Source organism: Saimiri boliviensis, chromosome 2, assembly GCF_048565385.1.
Source record: "Saimiri boliviensis isolate mSaiBol1 chromosome 2, mSaiBol1.pri, whole genome shotgun sequence".
Taxonomy (NCBI): domain Eukaryota; kingdom Metazoa; phylum Chordata; class Mammalia; order Primates; family Cebidae; genus Saimiri; species Saimiri boliviensis.
Window position 1 is genome coordinate 31043431 of NC_133450.1, and position 15116 is coordinate 31058546.

General features: G+C 49.2%; 1 protein-coding gene across 2 annotated transcripts in view; it reads left to right on the forward strand.

The window, feature by feature from the left end:
• The window catches only part of DPF3 (double PHD fingers 3), a 286509-nt gene that overhangs the window by 175487 nt on the left and 95906 nt on the right, over nt 1-15116 (forward strand). For both annotated transcript variants that reach the window (XR_744393.2, XM_010335241.2), the window contains exon 6: nt 8244-8322. Coding sequence is in view for 1 of the 2 variants with exons in the window: in XM_010335241.2 (XP_010333543.1) it covers nt 8244-8322 (79 nt within the window). In the remaining variant the exon portion in view is untranslated. The remainder of the gene's footprint in view (nt 1-8243; nt 8323-15116) is intronic.

Consider the following 15116-nt stretch of genomic DNA (forward strand, 5'->3'; position numbering starts at 1 on the left):
TGATTTATGTTTGTTTGATTTGTTTTCTGGAGTATTTGAAAACAAGTCCTAGACATCTTATCATTTAACTGCACTCTAACAGACGTGCCTCTCTAACAGACACCATTATCATACCCAATAAAATAATAGTTATATCTACCATCTAGTCCCTTATCCTTCCCCCTTTGTCAAAAAAAATGCCTTTTTATAGTTGGTTTGTCTGAAACTCAAGTCTCTCGGATTCCATGACATACCTCTTCTGTATTACACCCCGCCACACGTGTTTTTTTTCTCCATGCCATTAATTTGTTGAAGAATTTGGGTTGTTTGTCTTGTGGAATTTCTCACATTCTAGTAATGGTGGGAGGGTGGTGGTTAATGTCTTTCTCCACCCTCTGCATTTCCTGAAAACTGGTAGTTTGATTAGAAGCTTGCCTAGGTTCAGGATGTGTGTGTGTGTGTTTGTGTATGTGTGTACAAATATTTCTGGGGGGTAGGTAAGAATCTGTCCTAGGTGGTGATAGGTTCTTCTTGTATCACATCAGGGGCGTATCTTGTCCGGTTCTGCTTGGAGTGGTATTATAATGGATCAGGAGACTTGAGTGTTGTCAGCCTGATCGCTCCCTTATAAAGTTCCGCGTCAAGTTTTCACTGAATGATTTTTGCAGCCATCGGTAAACTGGCCTAGACCCATTCATGGAGGGGAGGGTGTTCAAAAGAAAATGGAATTTCATTTTTAAAGGACACTTTTTGGGCTTGAACTTCCTGGGCTTTTTGTGAACTCCAAAGAGCTGTGTGCCTCCAGACCTGCTTTTTCCTGTCCTCTCACCCCAACCAAACTGACTCGAGTGTGGGAAATGGTCCTCTTTACACCTTCTCCACCCCCAACCTACATTTAGAAGGTTGAGCTTGCAGTCAGCGAATACAAATTGGGTGTCTTTGTGAGAACATCAGCAGTCACTGCAACCATTTATGCTTACAGTGCACTTCCTGTAAAGCAGGCAATGTGATGGGCTCTGTATAACAAGGGCTACCGTTCAGAGTGATGCCTTCGTGCCAGTTGCTTCAGACTACCTTCTCTGTTTCCGCACTGTGCATTATAGCAGCTGCTGGCCACATGTGGCTACTGAGCCCGCAACACGTGGCTAGTCCTAATGGAAATGTGCTGTAAATGTAAAATACACATGAAATTTTGAAGACTTAGTATGGAAAAGGAACGCAGAACAGCTCATTATTGATTTTTATATTGATTAAATGATAAACTATCATTTTTGGATATATTGCTAAATAAAATATATTATTAATTGGAACCTGTGTCTTTCTCTTTTTTTTTAAAATGTGCTACTGGAAATTTTAAAATAATGAGTGTGGCTCACACTGTATTTCTATCGGTCAGAACTGCTTTCATTTCCACAAGTTGGCATTATTGCTCCCAGAGGGGTTAAGTAATTTGTTCAAGGTCACTCAGCCTAGTAAGGAAGGGGCTAAGATTTGAACGCAAGTCTGCGCTTTTTCCTCTGAGTTCATGCCTGGCCCAGGGCCCGGCACGTAGCCAATGACCAGCTTCTTGAATGAATGATTGAATGATGGAAAAGAGAAAAGTCATAGTTCAGCTGTAGGGGAGATGAGAGAGGCCTGAACACAGTGAGAGGGCTAGAAGGAGCCTACACTGGCTCTCGGCCCACTGGATACTGGCCAAGCGGCAGCTGAATGGCTCCATGTTGTACAGTGACACTGTGGACATGTCACCCACGCGGGGAGCCATGGAAGGACCCAGAAGGCTGTGGGCAAGCCTCTTGTGCTGGGGTGTGTGAAGCTGCTGCACTCACAGCCTCAGTTCAGCTGTGTGGCCCACCCTTTATTATTATTATTATTTAGACGTGGGGGTCTCTGGTGCTCAAGCTGATCTGGAACTCCTGGCCCCAAGCCACTCTCATGCTCTCACAGGCATCCAATGGAGTTTTCCAGAGGCAACATGACAGGGGATGATGCTGTCACTGTGTGTGTCTGTATTCTCCAGTTTAAAATTGGTTTTATTTTTCTGTTAAATCTTTTTGATTGGGCCTCCCCTTGATGCAGTAGGTCCATGGGGTGGGGGCTGAGCGCCTGCCTTGTTAATAAGCACCCAGGTGATGCTGGAGCTGCTGGTGTCAGGACCACGCTTCAAGTGATCCTCCTGCCCGGGTCTCCCTAAGTGCTGGGATTACAGGCATGCACCACCATGCCCGGCTCATTGCCCACCCTTTAAAGTGGTATATTTCAGCTTCTGCTGGCACTGGGGAACTCTTGTCAGAACCTAGAGGCAGTCTATGTCTTGATTCCTCTGTGTGTGGTCCCTGGACTGTAGCATTAATATCATCTGGGAGCTTGTTAGGAATGCAGAAGGCCAGACTTCACACTAGGCGAATTAGAGTCTGCACTTTGACAAGCCCCCAGGTGCTTTGTGTGCTCACTGAGGAGGCCAAGGCTAAGGTAAAGATTATGGCACAGGCTCTGCTTTATTTGACCTTAGACATTGAGAGTTCAAATTCCAGCTCTACCACTGTGATGGTGGCCAAATTGTATGAGGACCCTGGGCCTCAGTTTCTTCATCAGGAAGTTTTGACTGCTTCATACCAACTAGGTATTATCAGGAGGGTGCAAGCAAAGGGAATAACTCTTGGGACTTTAATAATAATGCGTATTCTCTGAGCAGTGAGGGAAATTCAAACCCAACGATAATTGTGTCTATGGTAACTTTAGCACAAGAAGTCGAAGCTCTTTTTAATCCATGATTTTCTTGTGAGTCATTCATGTGAGTATTACCAATTAATCAATCAATGCTGAAGTATTTATTGATGCACTGTGGTATTCAGGTGCCTCTCAAACTTTATGTGCATATGGAACACCTGAGGATCTTGTTAAACTACAAATTCTGATGCAGCAGGTCCAGGGGGTGGGGGCTGTGCTCCTGCCTTGTTAATAAGCTTCCAGGTGATGCTGGGGCTGCTGATGTAAAGTCAGGACCACACTTTAAATAGCAAGGGTGTAGGCTGGGGGTGGTAGCTCACACCAGTAATCCTAGTACTTTGGAAAGCCGAGGTGGAAGGATGGTTTGAGCCCAGGAGTTTGAGACCAGCCTGGGGGCAACATAGCGATAACTCATCTCTTGAAAAATGAAAAAAATTAGCCAAGCACAGTGGTGTGCACCTGTGGTTACAGCTACTTGGGAGGCTGAGGTGGGAGGATCACTTAAACCTAAGTGACCAAGGCTTCAGTGAACCGTGATTGTGCCACTGCACTCCAGCCTGGGTGACAGAGTGAGACCCCATCAAAAAAAAAAAAAAAAAAAAAAAAAAAAAAAAAAAAAAAGCAAGGGTTTAGAGCAGTGGTTCTCAGTTTTTTTGATCTCAGGAATTCCTTACACTGAGATTCCCCAAAGGCTGTTGTTCAGGTTATAACCAGTAATATCCATATCACTAGTGATCTTTGCCATATTAGAAATTAAAAAGGGAGTCTCTCTGAACCTATTGTTGTTCAAGGGGAAGCCCAATAAAAAGATTTAAGAGAAAAATAAAAAATATTTTTTTTTGAGACAGAGTCTCGCTCTGTCACCCAGGCTGGATCTTGGCTCACTGCAACCTCTGCCTCCCAGGTGCTTCTCCTGCCTTAGCCTCCTGAGTAGCTGGGACTGCAGATGCATACCACCGTGCCTGGCTAATTTTTGTATTTTTAGTAGAGATGAGCTTTTCACCATGTTGGTCAGGCTGGTCTCAAACTCCTGACCTCATGATCTGCCCGCCTTGGCCTCCCAAAGTGCTGGGATTACAGGCGTGAGCCATCCTGCCTGGCCAATTAAAACAAATTTTAAGCTTTTGAGAATACACACACACACACACAGTGACAGCATCATCACATGCCATGTTGCCTCTGGAAAACTCCATTGAAGGCCAATGAGAGCGTGAGAGTGAAAAAGACAAATCATGTTTTAGGGCTCTTATGAAGATAGTGTAGACACTGCAGAGTCCCTGAAAGGGCACTCAGGGGGCCCCCAGGATTCCTGGGCCACTGTTTGAGAACAACTGGCATAGAAGATCTGGCTCTCTGCTTGGGACCCAGTCTGTTCTAGTCCAGGGTCTTTCAGCTTCAATAAAAATGGGAAGGATTCAAAAAGCTGCCAGGCCATTGCCCCAGATTTGAGCAACCTTTGTAGATCCGAACCGCAGAAAGAACAGGAAAGTGACAGGGACTTAGAATGGGGAAAGAGTGTGGAACCCAGGTTGTTTCTGGCCTCTGCTTCTCCCTCTTTCATTCTTCTGGCTTCTCTGAGCATGTAGCCCCATAAGCTCCTGAATTTATGGGTTCTCAGTTCTCATGGTCTATGCTAACTAGGGTCACTGTTTTCTAATTCCAAGTCCCTTGGAGGTAGGATCTGATGGGCCCAGCTTGGGTCAGGTGACTACTCCTGAGCCAGCCAGTTAACTATGGCCAGTGGGGCAGGACCATGTGGTACACTCATGGTTGCCATGGCCCAGTAGTGTGGGGATAGGGGTAGAGAGGAGCGGAGTAGGGTGGGCAGTTCTGGGGGAAGGAGGATTGGCTTCCTTTGGCTAGTCAGCTTCAAAGCTTTCTGTAACAGAGCCTGCAGACCTAGGCCCTGCTCCTTCTGCTGGCCCTGGGACTGTGGACAGCTCAGAACCTGCTTTATCAAGGTCAAGATAGGAATCATAACACTACTTGGTCTAACTCATAGGGGTATTGTAGGAATTAACTGAGCTAATATGTAAAAGAGCTTTGCATGCTATGTGCTAAGTGTTAGGGGTTCATAATAAAGTATAGAATGCCGTCTTTGCCCTCAAGGACCTTAGAATCAAACTGGGAAGAAGATGCTAATACCCATGATACCATTAGAAACAGCAGGCATCTGACTATTCACTAACCAAAGGCAACAGGAGTTCAGAGGAGAGAGATCAACCTAGGCAAGGGGGGAAGTCACGCGTACCGAGCGCTTCCTGTGGACTTAGTGCTGTCCCCTGTGGTTTCACACACTCGCAGCTCGAACTCTCTCAGCTCTGCTATCTAGGTGTTGCTGTGCTCATTTTACAGTTGAGAAAACTAAAGCTTAGAGAAGTCACTTGTCCAAGACACATAGCTGGCATTTCCATCTGTGTCTATCTGACTTTAAGCGGATGCTCTTTCACTCCTTAGTGTGGCAAGAGGAAGATTCTTGGAGAAGTGGAGGTTAGCAAGGGCAAAGCCTGGATCAGATGTGCATGGGTGGAGGAGAGCATGAACATGGGGTGAACCCGAGGGGTCAGCACTAGGTCGCCGTTGGCTACATAAGTGGGTTTAGATGGCAGCGAATGAATGAATGTGTGAATGCGTGAACCAGTGACCATGGGCTCCTGTCTTTCATCCCTTCATCTAGTGGTCTGAAAGTCCTGTGGGATGGGCTGGGAGCAATGTGGTGGTAGATCCCCGTTAGTGAGTTCTTTGAGCAGTTCAGCAGTCAGTTGATGAGCTCCTGGATTAGGGTGTGCAATAGAAAGGAAATGCTAAACCTAGACGGTCTTTGAAGGAAGAAACAATAGCATTTGGATATAGAGCATGGAGGAGAAGAACCAGAGATGACTGACTCGCTGCCTGCCTGATTGATTTGTTTATTTGGCGAATGTTTATTAAGTGCTTCTTATGTGGCTGGTCCTGTGCCAGGTTCAGAGAACAGTTGTGGCCCAAAGAAACGTGGTCTCCACCTCCGTGTGGGGGAGACAAAATCAACTCGTCAACCAACACAGGTATAATCTAATGCCGGACAGTGCTCAGTGCCATGAGACGGGAGGGGAAAGAAAATGATGGAGAGGGCGTGAGTGGATGTAAGTTGGTCAGGGCGGGCTTCTCTGAGGAGGTGACGTTTGAGCAGGACAAGTAGGATTCTGAGTTTCCAAACCTGAGATCTTCCAGGAGACCCTAAAAGTGCTATTGCCTCAGGAGGACTCCCTTACATGTCCCCTGCAGTGCCCTATAGCCACAGTCCCCATTTTGCAATTGAAGAAACTAAGGCACAAGGAGTTTGGCACACAGAGGCACCCTGTGGTCGGCCCTGCTGTGGGAGATGAAAGCCTGGCTCCCATCATGCCCTCCCTTTCCTGCTGGCAGCTCCCCCAGAAGCCCTCGTGCTTTGAGTTCTGCTCAGCTCCTCCCCTTCTCCCTGGAGGTATTTTTAGTCTCCCAGAGCCCCTTCCCCAGTCTGCTGTTGCCTCGTCATTCTGCTTGACTTGCTTTCACCTGCTCAGAGGCGGCTGTGACAGAGCTGTGGGCTGCATGTCAAGCTGTCCCTGGCTTCACAGAGGGGTGCGGAGGGGGAGGGCAGCTGAGGGTGGCCACCTCGGCGGCGCGGGCAGGCGGAAGGCCTGTCAGTGCCCGGGGTGACTGCTAGTGCCTACAGATCCCTCTTGGGGTCAACTCTGAGTAATGAGGGCAAGAGGAGGAGGGCTGCTGGCTGTCAGTGCTGCAGGGGTGGCGTGGGGAGGGAGACCGTGGGAGGGAGGGAGGAAGTGGAATTCGTTTTGGAGAGAGACAAGCTGAGGAGGTGGCAGAGGTGGTAGCTTGGCAGGTGGTGTTGATTGGGAAGTGGGTATGTTTTGTGAGTGTGTGAGTGTTGCAGGCCTAGGGGACAGCCCTTTCCACTGTGACGTCCCCAGTGAGTGTGTGCATGGAGTATGTGTGCATGGAGTATGTGTGTGTGCACGGAGTGTGCGTGTGTGTATATGTGTGAATGTGTGTGAATGTGAGTGTGAATGTGTATGAGTATGTGTCTGTGAATGTGTATGCGAGTCTGTGAATGTGAGTGTGTGAATGTGTATGTGAGTGTGCGAATGAGTGTGCATGGAGTATGTGTGCATGGAGTGTGTGTGAGTGTGCATGCAAGGAGTGTGAATGTGAGTGCGTTTGAATGTGAGTGTGTGTGTAGTGTGTGATGTGTATGTTTGAGTGTGTGAATGTGTGTGTGTGTATGTGTATGAGTGTGTGAATGTGTATGTGAGTGTGTGAGAATGTATATCTGAGTGTGAGAGTGTGTGTGTGTGTGTGTGTGTGTGAGAGAGAGAGAGAGAGAGAGAGAGAGAGCGAGCATCCAGAGACTTTCCACCATTAAGTCCCCATGGCCACTTTTCCCAGCCAGGCCCCGGGCTGCCCCATTTCTCCTACACCCCAGGCTGCTGCCAGGTCTTATTCCTCATCTGCTGCCAAAGATCCCAGCAGGCCCTTTCCTCGGTTGGGAGTTGACTGCTACTTATTACCAAAGAATGACCTGGAGAGGCAAAGTGGCTACACACGTGACCCGTGTGGGACTTACAAAGGTTTAAAAATAAACCTCACCGTGTTCTTGTCACCACTGCCCTGGGGCTGCAGAGCTGCCAGCAACTTCTCTGCCTGGGCTCTTTGATTCTTGAAGGTAGAGCTCATTCCACCCCCACCCCAGGTCATGCTGACCCTGTCTGGGAGATGCACACAGGGTGGTGTATCAGGAGTCCAGCCCAGGAGACCATGAGGGTCAAGGTCTTTGTCACTGGCTAGAGGCCCAAAAGGCAGACCACACAGGGAGGCCTTAGCCGAAGCCCACCCCTACCGACTAGGCCAGGTCTGGGGTGGTGGCGAGAGCTGCCCTGTGTCTACACTCATGCCTTGGGCCTGGATGCCAAGACTGTCTGGCTCTTGGGACACCGGAGGGGTGGGACCTGTGGGCACAGGAACTTCAGGACAACTGTGATTACGCCTCCTTGCCCTCAGCAGGCCTTGCTCCTGATACATGCATCAGCTGCTCAGCTGAGGGACCTGGGGCTGTCATCCTCAGCTGTGTCAGTGAGGCTAGAAGGCTAAGGAGCTGGAGGAAGGGGCCTTAGTGGCACAGTAGTGTGTGGGAATTCGGTAGAGGCCGGCTTTTCAGTGCGGCTGTCCCGAGTAACCGAATGACCTTGGGCAAGCTACTTAACCTCTCTATCACTTCAGTCCTTTGATCTGTAAAATGGGGACCCTAGTAGAAACCACTTCTTGGAGGTGTGAATATTTAGTGAGATGATATAGGTGAGTGATTTGGGGCGAGTTTCCTGACCTCTCTGGGCCTCAGTTTCCTCGCCCGTAAGATAGGACTGGTGGTGTTGGCACAAAAGTTAGGATGAAGATGGTGTAAGGAGCTGCAGGTGGGGTGCTGGGCCTTGCAGAGCGCGTGCTCCGGAGCCGCAGTGATGACCATGGTAACAAACACCTGTACCCCAATGTCTCCCCAGGCTCGTGGTTCTGCGGGGGGCAGGAGGAGGCACGATGCCGCCTCTCAGGAAGACCATGACAAACCTTACGTCTGTGACAGTAAGTACGGGCCGGTCCCACCTTCCTTCCTCTGCCCCTACCCCCCGGGCCCCCATTCCCTGTGCTTCCTGGGCCGCCAGCCTGCCAGCCTCAGTGTATGCTTGCCTCTTCCTCTCCGTCCGCACCCCAGCTTACCCGCCCATTCCCTCCACCGCAGTCACCACTTCCTTGGACCACTGCTGCCCTGGGTGTTTCTGCAGAGGGGAAGCCAGCCGGGGTGGCCCCGCCCTCAGTTCTGCGCCCCGGCCTCCTGCCATGCCTCCTGTGTGGCCCGCCTTCGGCTCTCTCTCTCACGCTCTCTGTCTCCTTTAAGATTCATCCTCTATTTCTTTCTGTATTTCAGAAAGTTACAAACAAAAGCATAACTCAAAAGCCTCCGACAGAGTACTGGGCTCTGGTGGCTTTTCATTTGTTTCCCTTTAATTTCCTTTCCTTCTTTCTCTCCTGTCCTAGGTAGGGCAAGTTATGAATCTTTCTATGACGATGACTGACTTTAATAAATGGCCCTCGATCCATCTCCAGCCTTTCTTGCTTGCTTCAGAAACATCTTTTGGACAAGTGACTGCCTGGCTTGCTCCTGGGTTTAGGGTCTGCAGACAGAGCTAGGGAGCCCACAGGAGGGAGGTCTTAGGGAGCCAGGGCAGTGGGCGGACTTTGGGAAACCTGCAGCTTGAGGAGGGATGTGGTCAGCTCCAGACGGCACTGGGTGGTGGATTGAAAACCTGTGCCCTAGTCATTTTCTCACTGTACTGGGTACCGTTTGCTCATTCTATGGGAGGCCAGCTCTCACCACCACACTCCTAAGGATCTTTGCTCGCCGTCTTCTTCTCTCGGAGGATGCAAAGCTTCACCATAGGAGGGAAGAGGCTGCAGTGAGGCTGGTTGTGAAACAGTCGAGGCCAGACCCTGGCACGGGGCTCCCTCTGGGCATCCCACCCATCTCGCCAGGTCTGCAGTCTCCGTGAAGGCAGGGAGAGAGCTAGGTGAGAGGGGGGCCCAGGGGGCATGCTGGGGGGTGGTGCCGTTTTTCTCCCCCGTCACTGGCCTCTTTTGATTTCAAAAAGTTGTTCTGTGTCCGATGGGGTGACAGTTGTTTGGAGAACATTGTGCTAGAAGCACTCAAACTCCATGACCCCCATTTGGCTGCATGACACCCCGTGCAGATGCCATTCCTGAGACTACTGCAGGTCACGTCTCCACCCCAAGTAATTTCAGTCCAGGATGTGGAGGGAGCAGGGCATGGGGTATGATGCCTTGGCCTGGTTCTTGCTTCCTACGTGGCATTCCGTTTTGGTCTGATATGTAGAGGCCCAAGCATGCTGACCCTTGAGAGGCTGGCTCTAGGCCATGATGCTGGGAAGGGCCCTCAGACTCCCTGGGCCTTTCCAGCTGTGTTTGTCTGGGCCAGCCTCTCTATCAAGAATGCCAACAACTGCTTTGGAACCAGGGCATTGCTACTCTATTATTTTTATTTATTTAATTTTTTTTTAGAGAGGCTCTCGCTTTGTCACCCAGGCTGGAGTGCAATGGTACAATCATAGGATTATAACTCACTACAGCCTTGACCTCCTGGCTCAAGCAATCCTCCTACTTCAGCATACCCAGTAGCTGGGACTACAGACCTGTGCCACTACACGTGGCTATGTTTTTAAAATTTTCTGTGGAGATGGGGTCTTGCCCAGGCTGGACTTGAACTCTGTTTCAAGCGATCTTCCTGCCTTGGCCTCCCAAAGTGCTGGGATTACAGGGGTGAGCCACCATGCCCAGCCCTTTGTTCCTCTTTTAAAAAGCTTTATTTTCATATGTGATTGTCTGCTGCTGCCATAGATGGTGGGATTTCTCTCTGCTCTATCTCTACAGCTTTCACTGGATTCCCAGCCAGTCGTAATCCCATGGATTCCCAGACACGCACACCTGTGTGCCCTTTTCTCTGACTTCACCCCTCCCAGTTCCTCTCCTCTCACCTTTACCTCTGACTTCTGCCTCCTTGTGGGTCATCGCCATGCAGTGCCTTTGTGGGGGTCCCTCTCTGACCGGGCACTCCTCTTTCTGCACAAAGTACTTGCATCAAGCGATCTCTCCTGAGCTCCTGTGGCTTTGTTTTGGGGCTCTCTCCCGCCTCCTGTGTGCCCTGTAGCGCCTGGGAGGCCTGACAGTGGGAAGGCTTTCTGGAAGTCCCAGCGACTGCTTTCTTGGCTCTGCCCGCATGCGTGCTGCCTCCCTCTCCCTCCCTCGGTGGATCCGGGGCCACCGTCGATTGCCCTTCTCTGTTCTGGCTCTCTTAGGAAATTGTGTGGCAGCTCGGTGATTAATAGACTTTATTTTTATCTGGTGCCCTTCAGACATGTGATCCTTTGGGATAGAAATGACCTTTGGAGAGGTCACGAGGCCCACCCCCCCACCCCCAAACTGGGCAAGGAGTGCTTTTAATAATCTCTAATGCATCCTAAGTAGAGAGGTGTCTGGCTGCCTCCTCGAGCGTCCCCAGGGATGGTGTTACCATAAGCTGCCCTTTCTTCCATGATGCCAGCTGTGCTTTGAATGAGTGTTTTTCCTTAATAGGAGCTGAAGATGTTCTCTCCTACAGGTCCCCTTGTCGTTTGCGCATCTTTTCCCAACGAATAGGCACATTAGGTCTTTTTCCATTTGGGAGGCCTTCTGAACATGTGTTCTTGGTTGACCTGGGGCCCCACCCCGTAGTCCCTGTGGCACCCTGCTCGGAATTCCCCTCCAGGTCTACACTTCAGCGTGGCCCTCCTATTGGAAGTAGCATCAAGTCCAGGTGGCTCACAGAGCAATAGACGTATTTCCTTATTTACATTATGCAACAGCTGTTAGCACGGCCCAGTGTCTGCAGAGGACAGAAGTCTCTGGCCACCCCTCACCCTGTTCGCCCTCTCAACAACTTCCAGTCAGAGCCCGTCCTAGCCCTGGTGCCAATGCCTCTCCAGGTGCATGCTCTTTTCTACTTAGGCATTTGATTATTCCTTCTTCCATAAATCACCCTGCATTTGGTCCCATCGAGTCTCAATAAACAGATCCAATAATATGTGACTTCAATATACAAGATTCGATAAAGGCAAATTTAAAGACATTGCCCAGTAGTTAAATTTCATTCTCCACAGGTTTGCCATCCCTGCCATTTTTGTGTCATCTATGGTGTGATTTGCATAATTCCCACTCCATCTTTTGAGTTATTTATGAAAATATTAGATCACCTTGGACCCCAACCCCTTTCTGGGTTTATGTGGAGTGGTAATAGCTATCTTTCGGATGTGATTTGTTTAACCCTCTCTGGAATGCGTTCCTGAATATAGCTGTCCTCTTGTGTTCTTGGTACAAGCTTCCCTTTCAAAGTGGGCGCCTGGAATATGGTGGCTGCTGACTCCAGGTGGTAGAGAGTGTGCCTGATGCCTTCACTCAGTCATTGAATTTCTTCATTTCAGAGAAACGTTAAATCATTTGAATATGATTTATGTTTTACCCAATCCGTGGTGTATGGGAGTGTGAATACTTTGTTTTCCAGCAAGCGACCAATCTCTTTTAATTACCTTGAAAGTTTACCAAGCTTAAGGATTAAAGTTCTATTTCTTCCCTTTTAATCTCTTGCCTAAGGAAAAGTGTTCCTTACATACAAAGAAAGCAACTGACTAGGCCACTGTGGAAAAGGCTGTTGGTGTTTGTGGAAGGGTAGGCCCGGGCCATCTGCATAGCAATGCCTAGTTGCTTCTTAGAATTCAGATTCCCGGGCTCCACATCAGACCTCCCGTATCAGAATCGCTGAAGAGAAGGCCAAGGGGCCTGCATTTTCTGAGTGCTCTTCGGGGGATTCTTGTGTCTTCTGGCTTTTGACAGTGACAAGGCTTCATTTAAACACGAAGGCTTCTGGCTCCTGACTGCTCAGCTCTTATTATTCCCTGCTCTTTGCATCTGGACATTCTGGAGTCTCCAGGAATTCTCCAGGCAGGTTGCCACTGGCTTGCATCAGTGTTTTAGTTGGTCTTCTTAGAATCTATTCTTTCCATTCATTCCGCATTGATATACAACTCAGCAAGCCAGCCCTTGATGTTCAATTCACTCAGTCGCTTTAAATCCTGGCAGTATCTTTAGCCCCATTTTATAGGCGGGGTGGTAACTGGGAACAGGTATGTAGAGGAAATGCTTGGGTTTGGGCTACTAGAGAGTTTGAACAGTCATTTCGAGAGTTTGCCTCTTCTGACTGCTCCCAGGCCTGCATTTTTCTGTTAGCGTCATTGGAGCAGACTCCTGATGAGAGACCCACTTTTCCATTTTCTTTGTTCAAGAAACATCACAGAAAAGAAGCTGGTGATGACGGTGTGATGTTCAGGGAGAACATTTTGTCTCTGAGCATTAGCCATGCAGGGAGGAGCAAAGCAGGCATGTGCCCTTTTGCCAGACTCAAGGGAAGCCATGTGGGAAGTTTTCTTTTTTCCTTGAAGTGTTTTCTGAATCACGGTCTTAATTCCCGTGAATGGGTGCTTAGGGTGTGTAAAGCACTAGGCTAAGCGTTTCACACGGATTATCTCTGTAAACCCCCATACCCCACTCCAACCTTGAGAGGCCGGGACACTTGACCTCATTTTACCGTGAAGAAACTGGGGCTCAGAGAGGTGAAGGGCCTTGTCCGTGGTTGCACAGCTGGGATCTATGACGCGGACACTGGGATAGGAGCCCAGCATCCTCTACTCTAGAACTGTCACACCCTAGGACATCTTCCATCCTAACTGCCCCTTAAGATGCTTTCCTACCGTGGAGTTTGGTTCTCTTGAGGCCTGAGGAAAAAACATTTTCAGAGTTAATTAATGAGCATGCACACCTTATTTATGAGGTGAAGCCCTGGCCGCTGCTGACAGGCAATATCTAGGCATCAGGGCTGGCAAGCTGGAGTCAGGTAGTAATTACCATTGAAGTGGAATGGAATGAATTGTATGATTTCCAGCCTTTTCAATTTAAATCGATTAAAATCTCTGCCCCCGAACTAGGCATTAGGCTAGATGAGTGATGAAAGGCGAATAGATGTGGCTGAAGCCCTCCTGGAAGCATGGCTCACTTCTGAGTCATGCCCGGTGTCACACACCAGAGGTGGGTCCTCTCCAGGCAACCTCTGGGTCAGCAAAGTCTTTGTTCTCTACTGCCTCCACCCCACGATAGGCATCTTCCATTGTGTGGCCAATTCGTCCTGTTGCCTCCCTTCTGGAACCCAGCTAGGGTGTGTGCAGCCATACCCAGTGGGGGTAGTATCAGAATGGGGTCTAGGTTTTCTTCCCATCTGAAAGTCCCTTGCTTCTTGGCGGTGGTGTACTTCGGAGAGAGGGGTATCAGGCTGAAGGGAGGAGCAGGCTGGAGGTCTAGCCCTGATTTACACCGCAATCTCTGTGGCACTGGTTTCCTCCTTTGTCAATGAGGGAGTGGCTTCCTCCTTGGGTCCCCAGACTGCCCTGATCATCACTCCTTTCCCCTACGGTGGCACCTTTCCTCCCAGGCAGCAGCTTAACAATGAAGCTCTTTACTGGGAGGCAAGATGTCTGGAGGACGGGAAGGGAGCAGCCGATTGGGGAATATCACGGGAAACTGTGCCACAGGCCAAGAGGTGCGATGGGAGGGGTGGATTGGTGGATTGGACAGACAAAAGTTTGAACCCAAGGCCGTCCCAGAAAATCTGCTTGACCTCAACCTCCTTCAAAAGACCCTGGTTTTACCCCTACCTGAGTGCAGCAGGGAGAGTTAGATGACTTTTACAGTTTTGCCAAAAAAATTTTTTTTGAGGGATGAAGGCCCATATTCTTTAAGACGCACGTGCTTTTAGCTTCAAGCTGCAGTGAAAAAGCCAATAACGCGGCCTTCAGGCTTGCTGCTCTTGTCGCTGAAGGGAAGCCGGGCTCATCACTCATTTGTCTTGCAGGTCCTTGGATGGGGGTGGGATGGGGAAGGGTAGAAAAGGCTCGGTGCCCCCAGAAACTTGATTTATGGAGGGGGGCTTGTGGCATGGGATTGATCCCTGGAGATTGAGTGTGCCCGTTCCAGCAAAGCTGGGTCAGTTTAAATATTTAAATACTGTTGTGTCATGGATGCAGGTTGCAGGTGCTGGGCAGGGCTGGGCAGAGGCAGGGCTGGGGAGAGGGTGGAGTTTCTCTTTGCATACCTAGACCCTCCTGTCTCCGCCTCGTCTCCTCCAGGGCTCGCATCTTGGCATTAACCTCCTCACCTACACCTGCCTTCTCTGGGCTGTGACCCATACCCTCTGGAGTTCTTTTCTCTTCAGTCACAACCTTGTTCTCCACTAACTGTTTCTTGCTGTAGAGTTTGTGACAATTCCTATTACTGTGTGGATGACCCATAATAGGGTAGATATTAACATTTGTAGAGGTGCTTTTTGTTATTTTTTAAAATAACTTTTTCTATGGAAATAGTATTTGTTCATTGCAGAAGAATCAGAAACTACAGATATGCAAAACAGAGATTGCAGTGAGCTGAGATGGTGCCATTGCACTCCAGCCCGGGTGACAGAGCAAAACTCCATCTCAAAAAAAAAAAAAAAAAAAAAAGGGAAAAATAAAAGTCACCCATAATCTCACTCCTCAGAGATAACTGACATTTTGTTTTGCTGTATTCCATTCTAGAATTCATTCTCTCTCTCTCTCTCCACACACACACACGTACACACGACAACTAATAAACAATACGTATCATTCTAATGCCCCTCTGCCCCACTCAGCGATACCTCAGGAACATCTTTCTGTAATACACACATTTTTATGACATTGTGTTTAGGG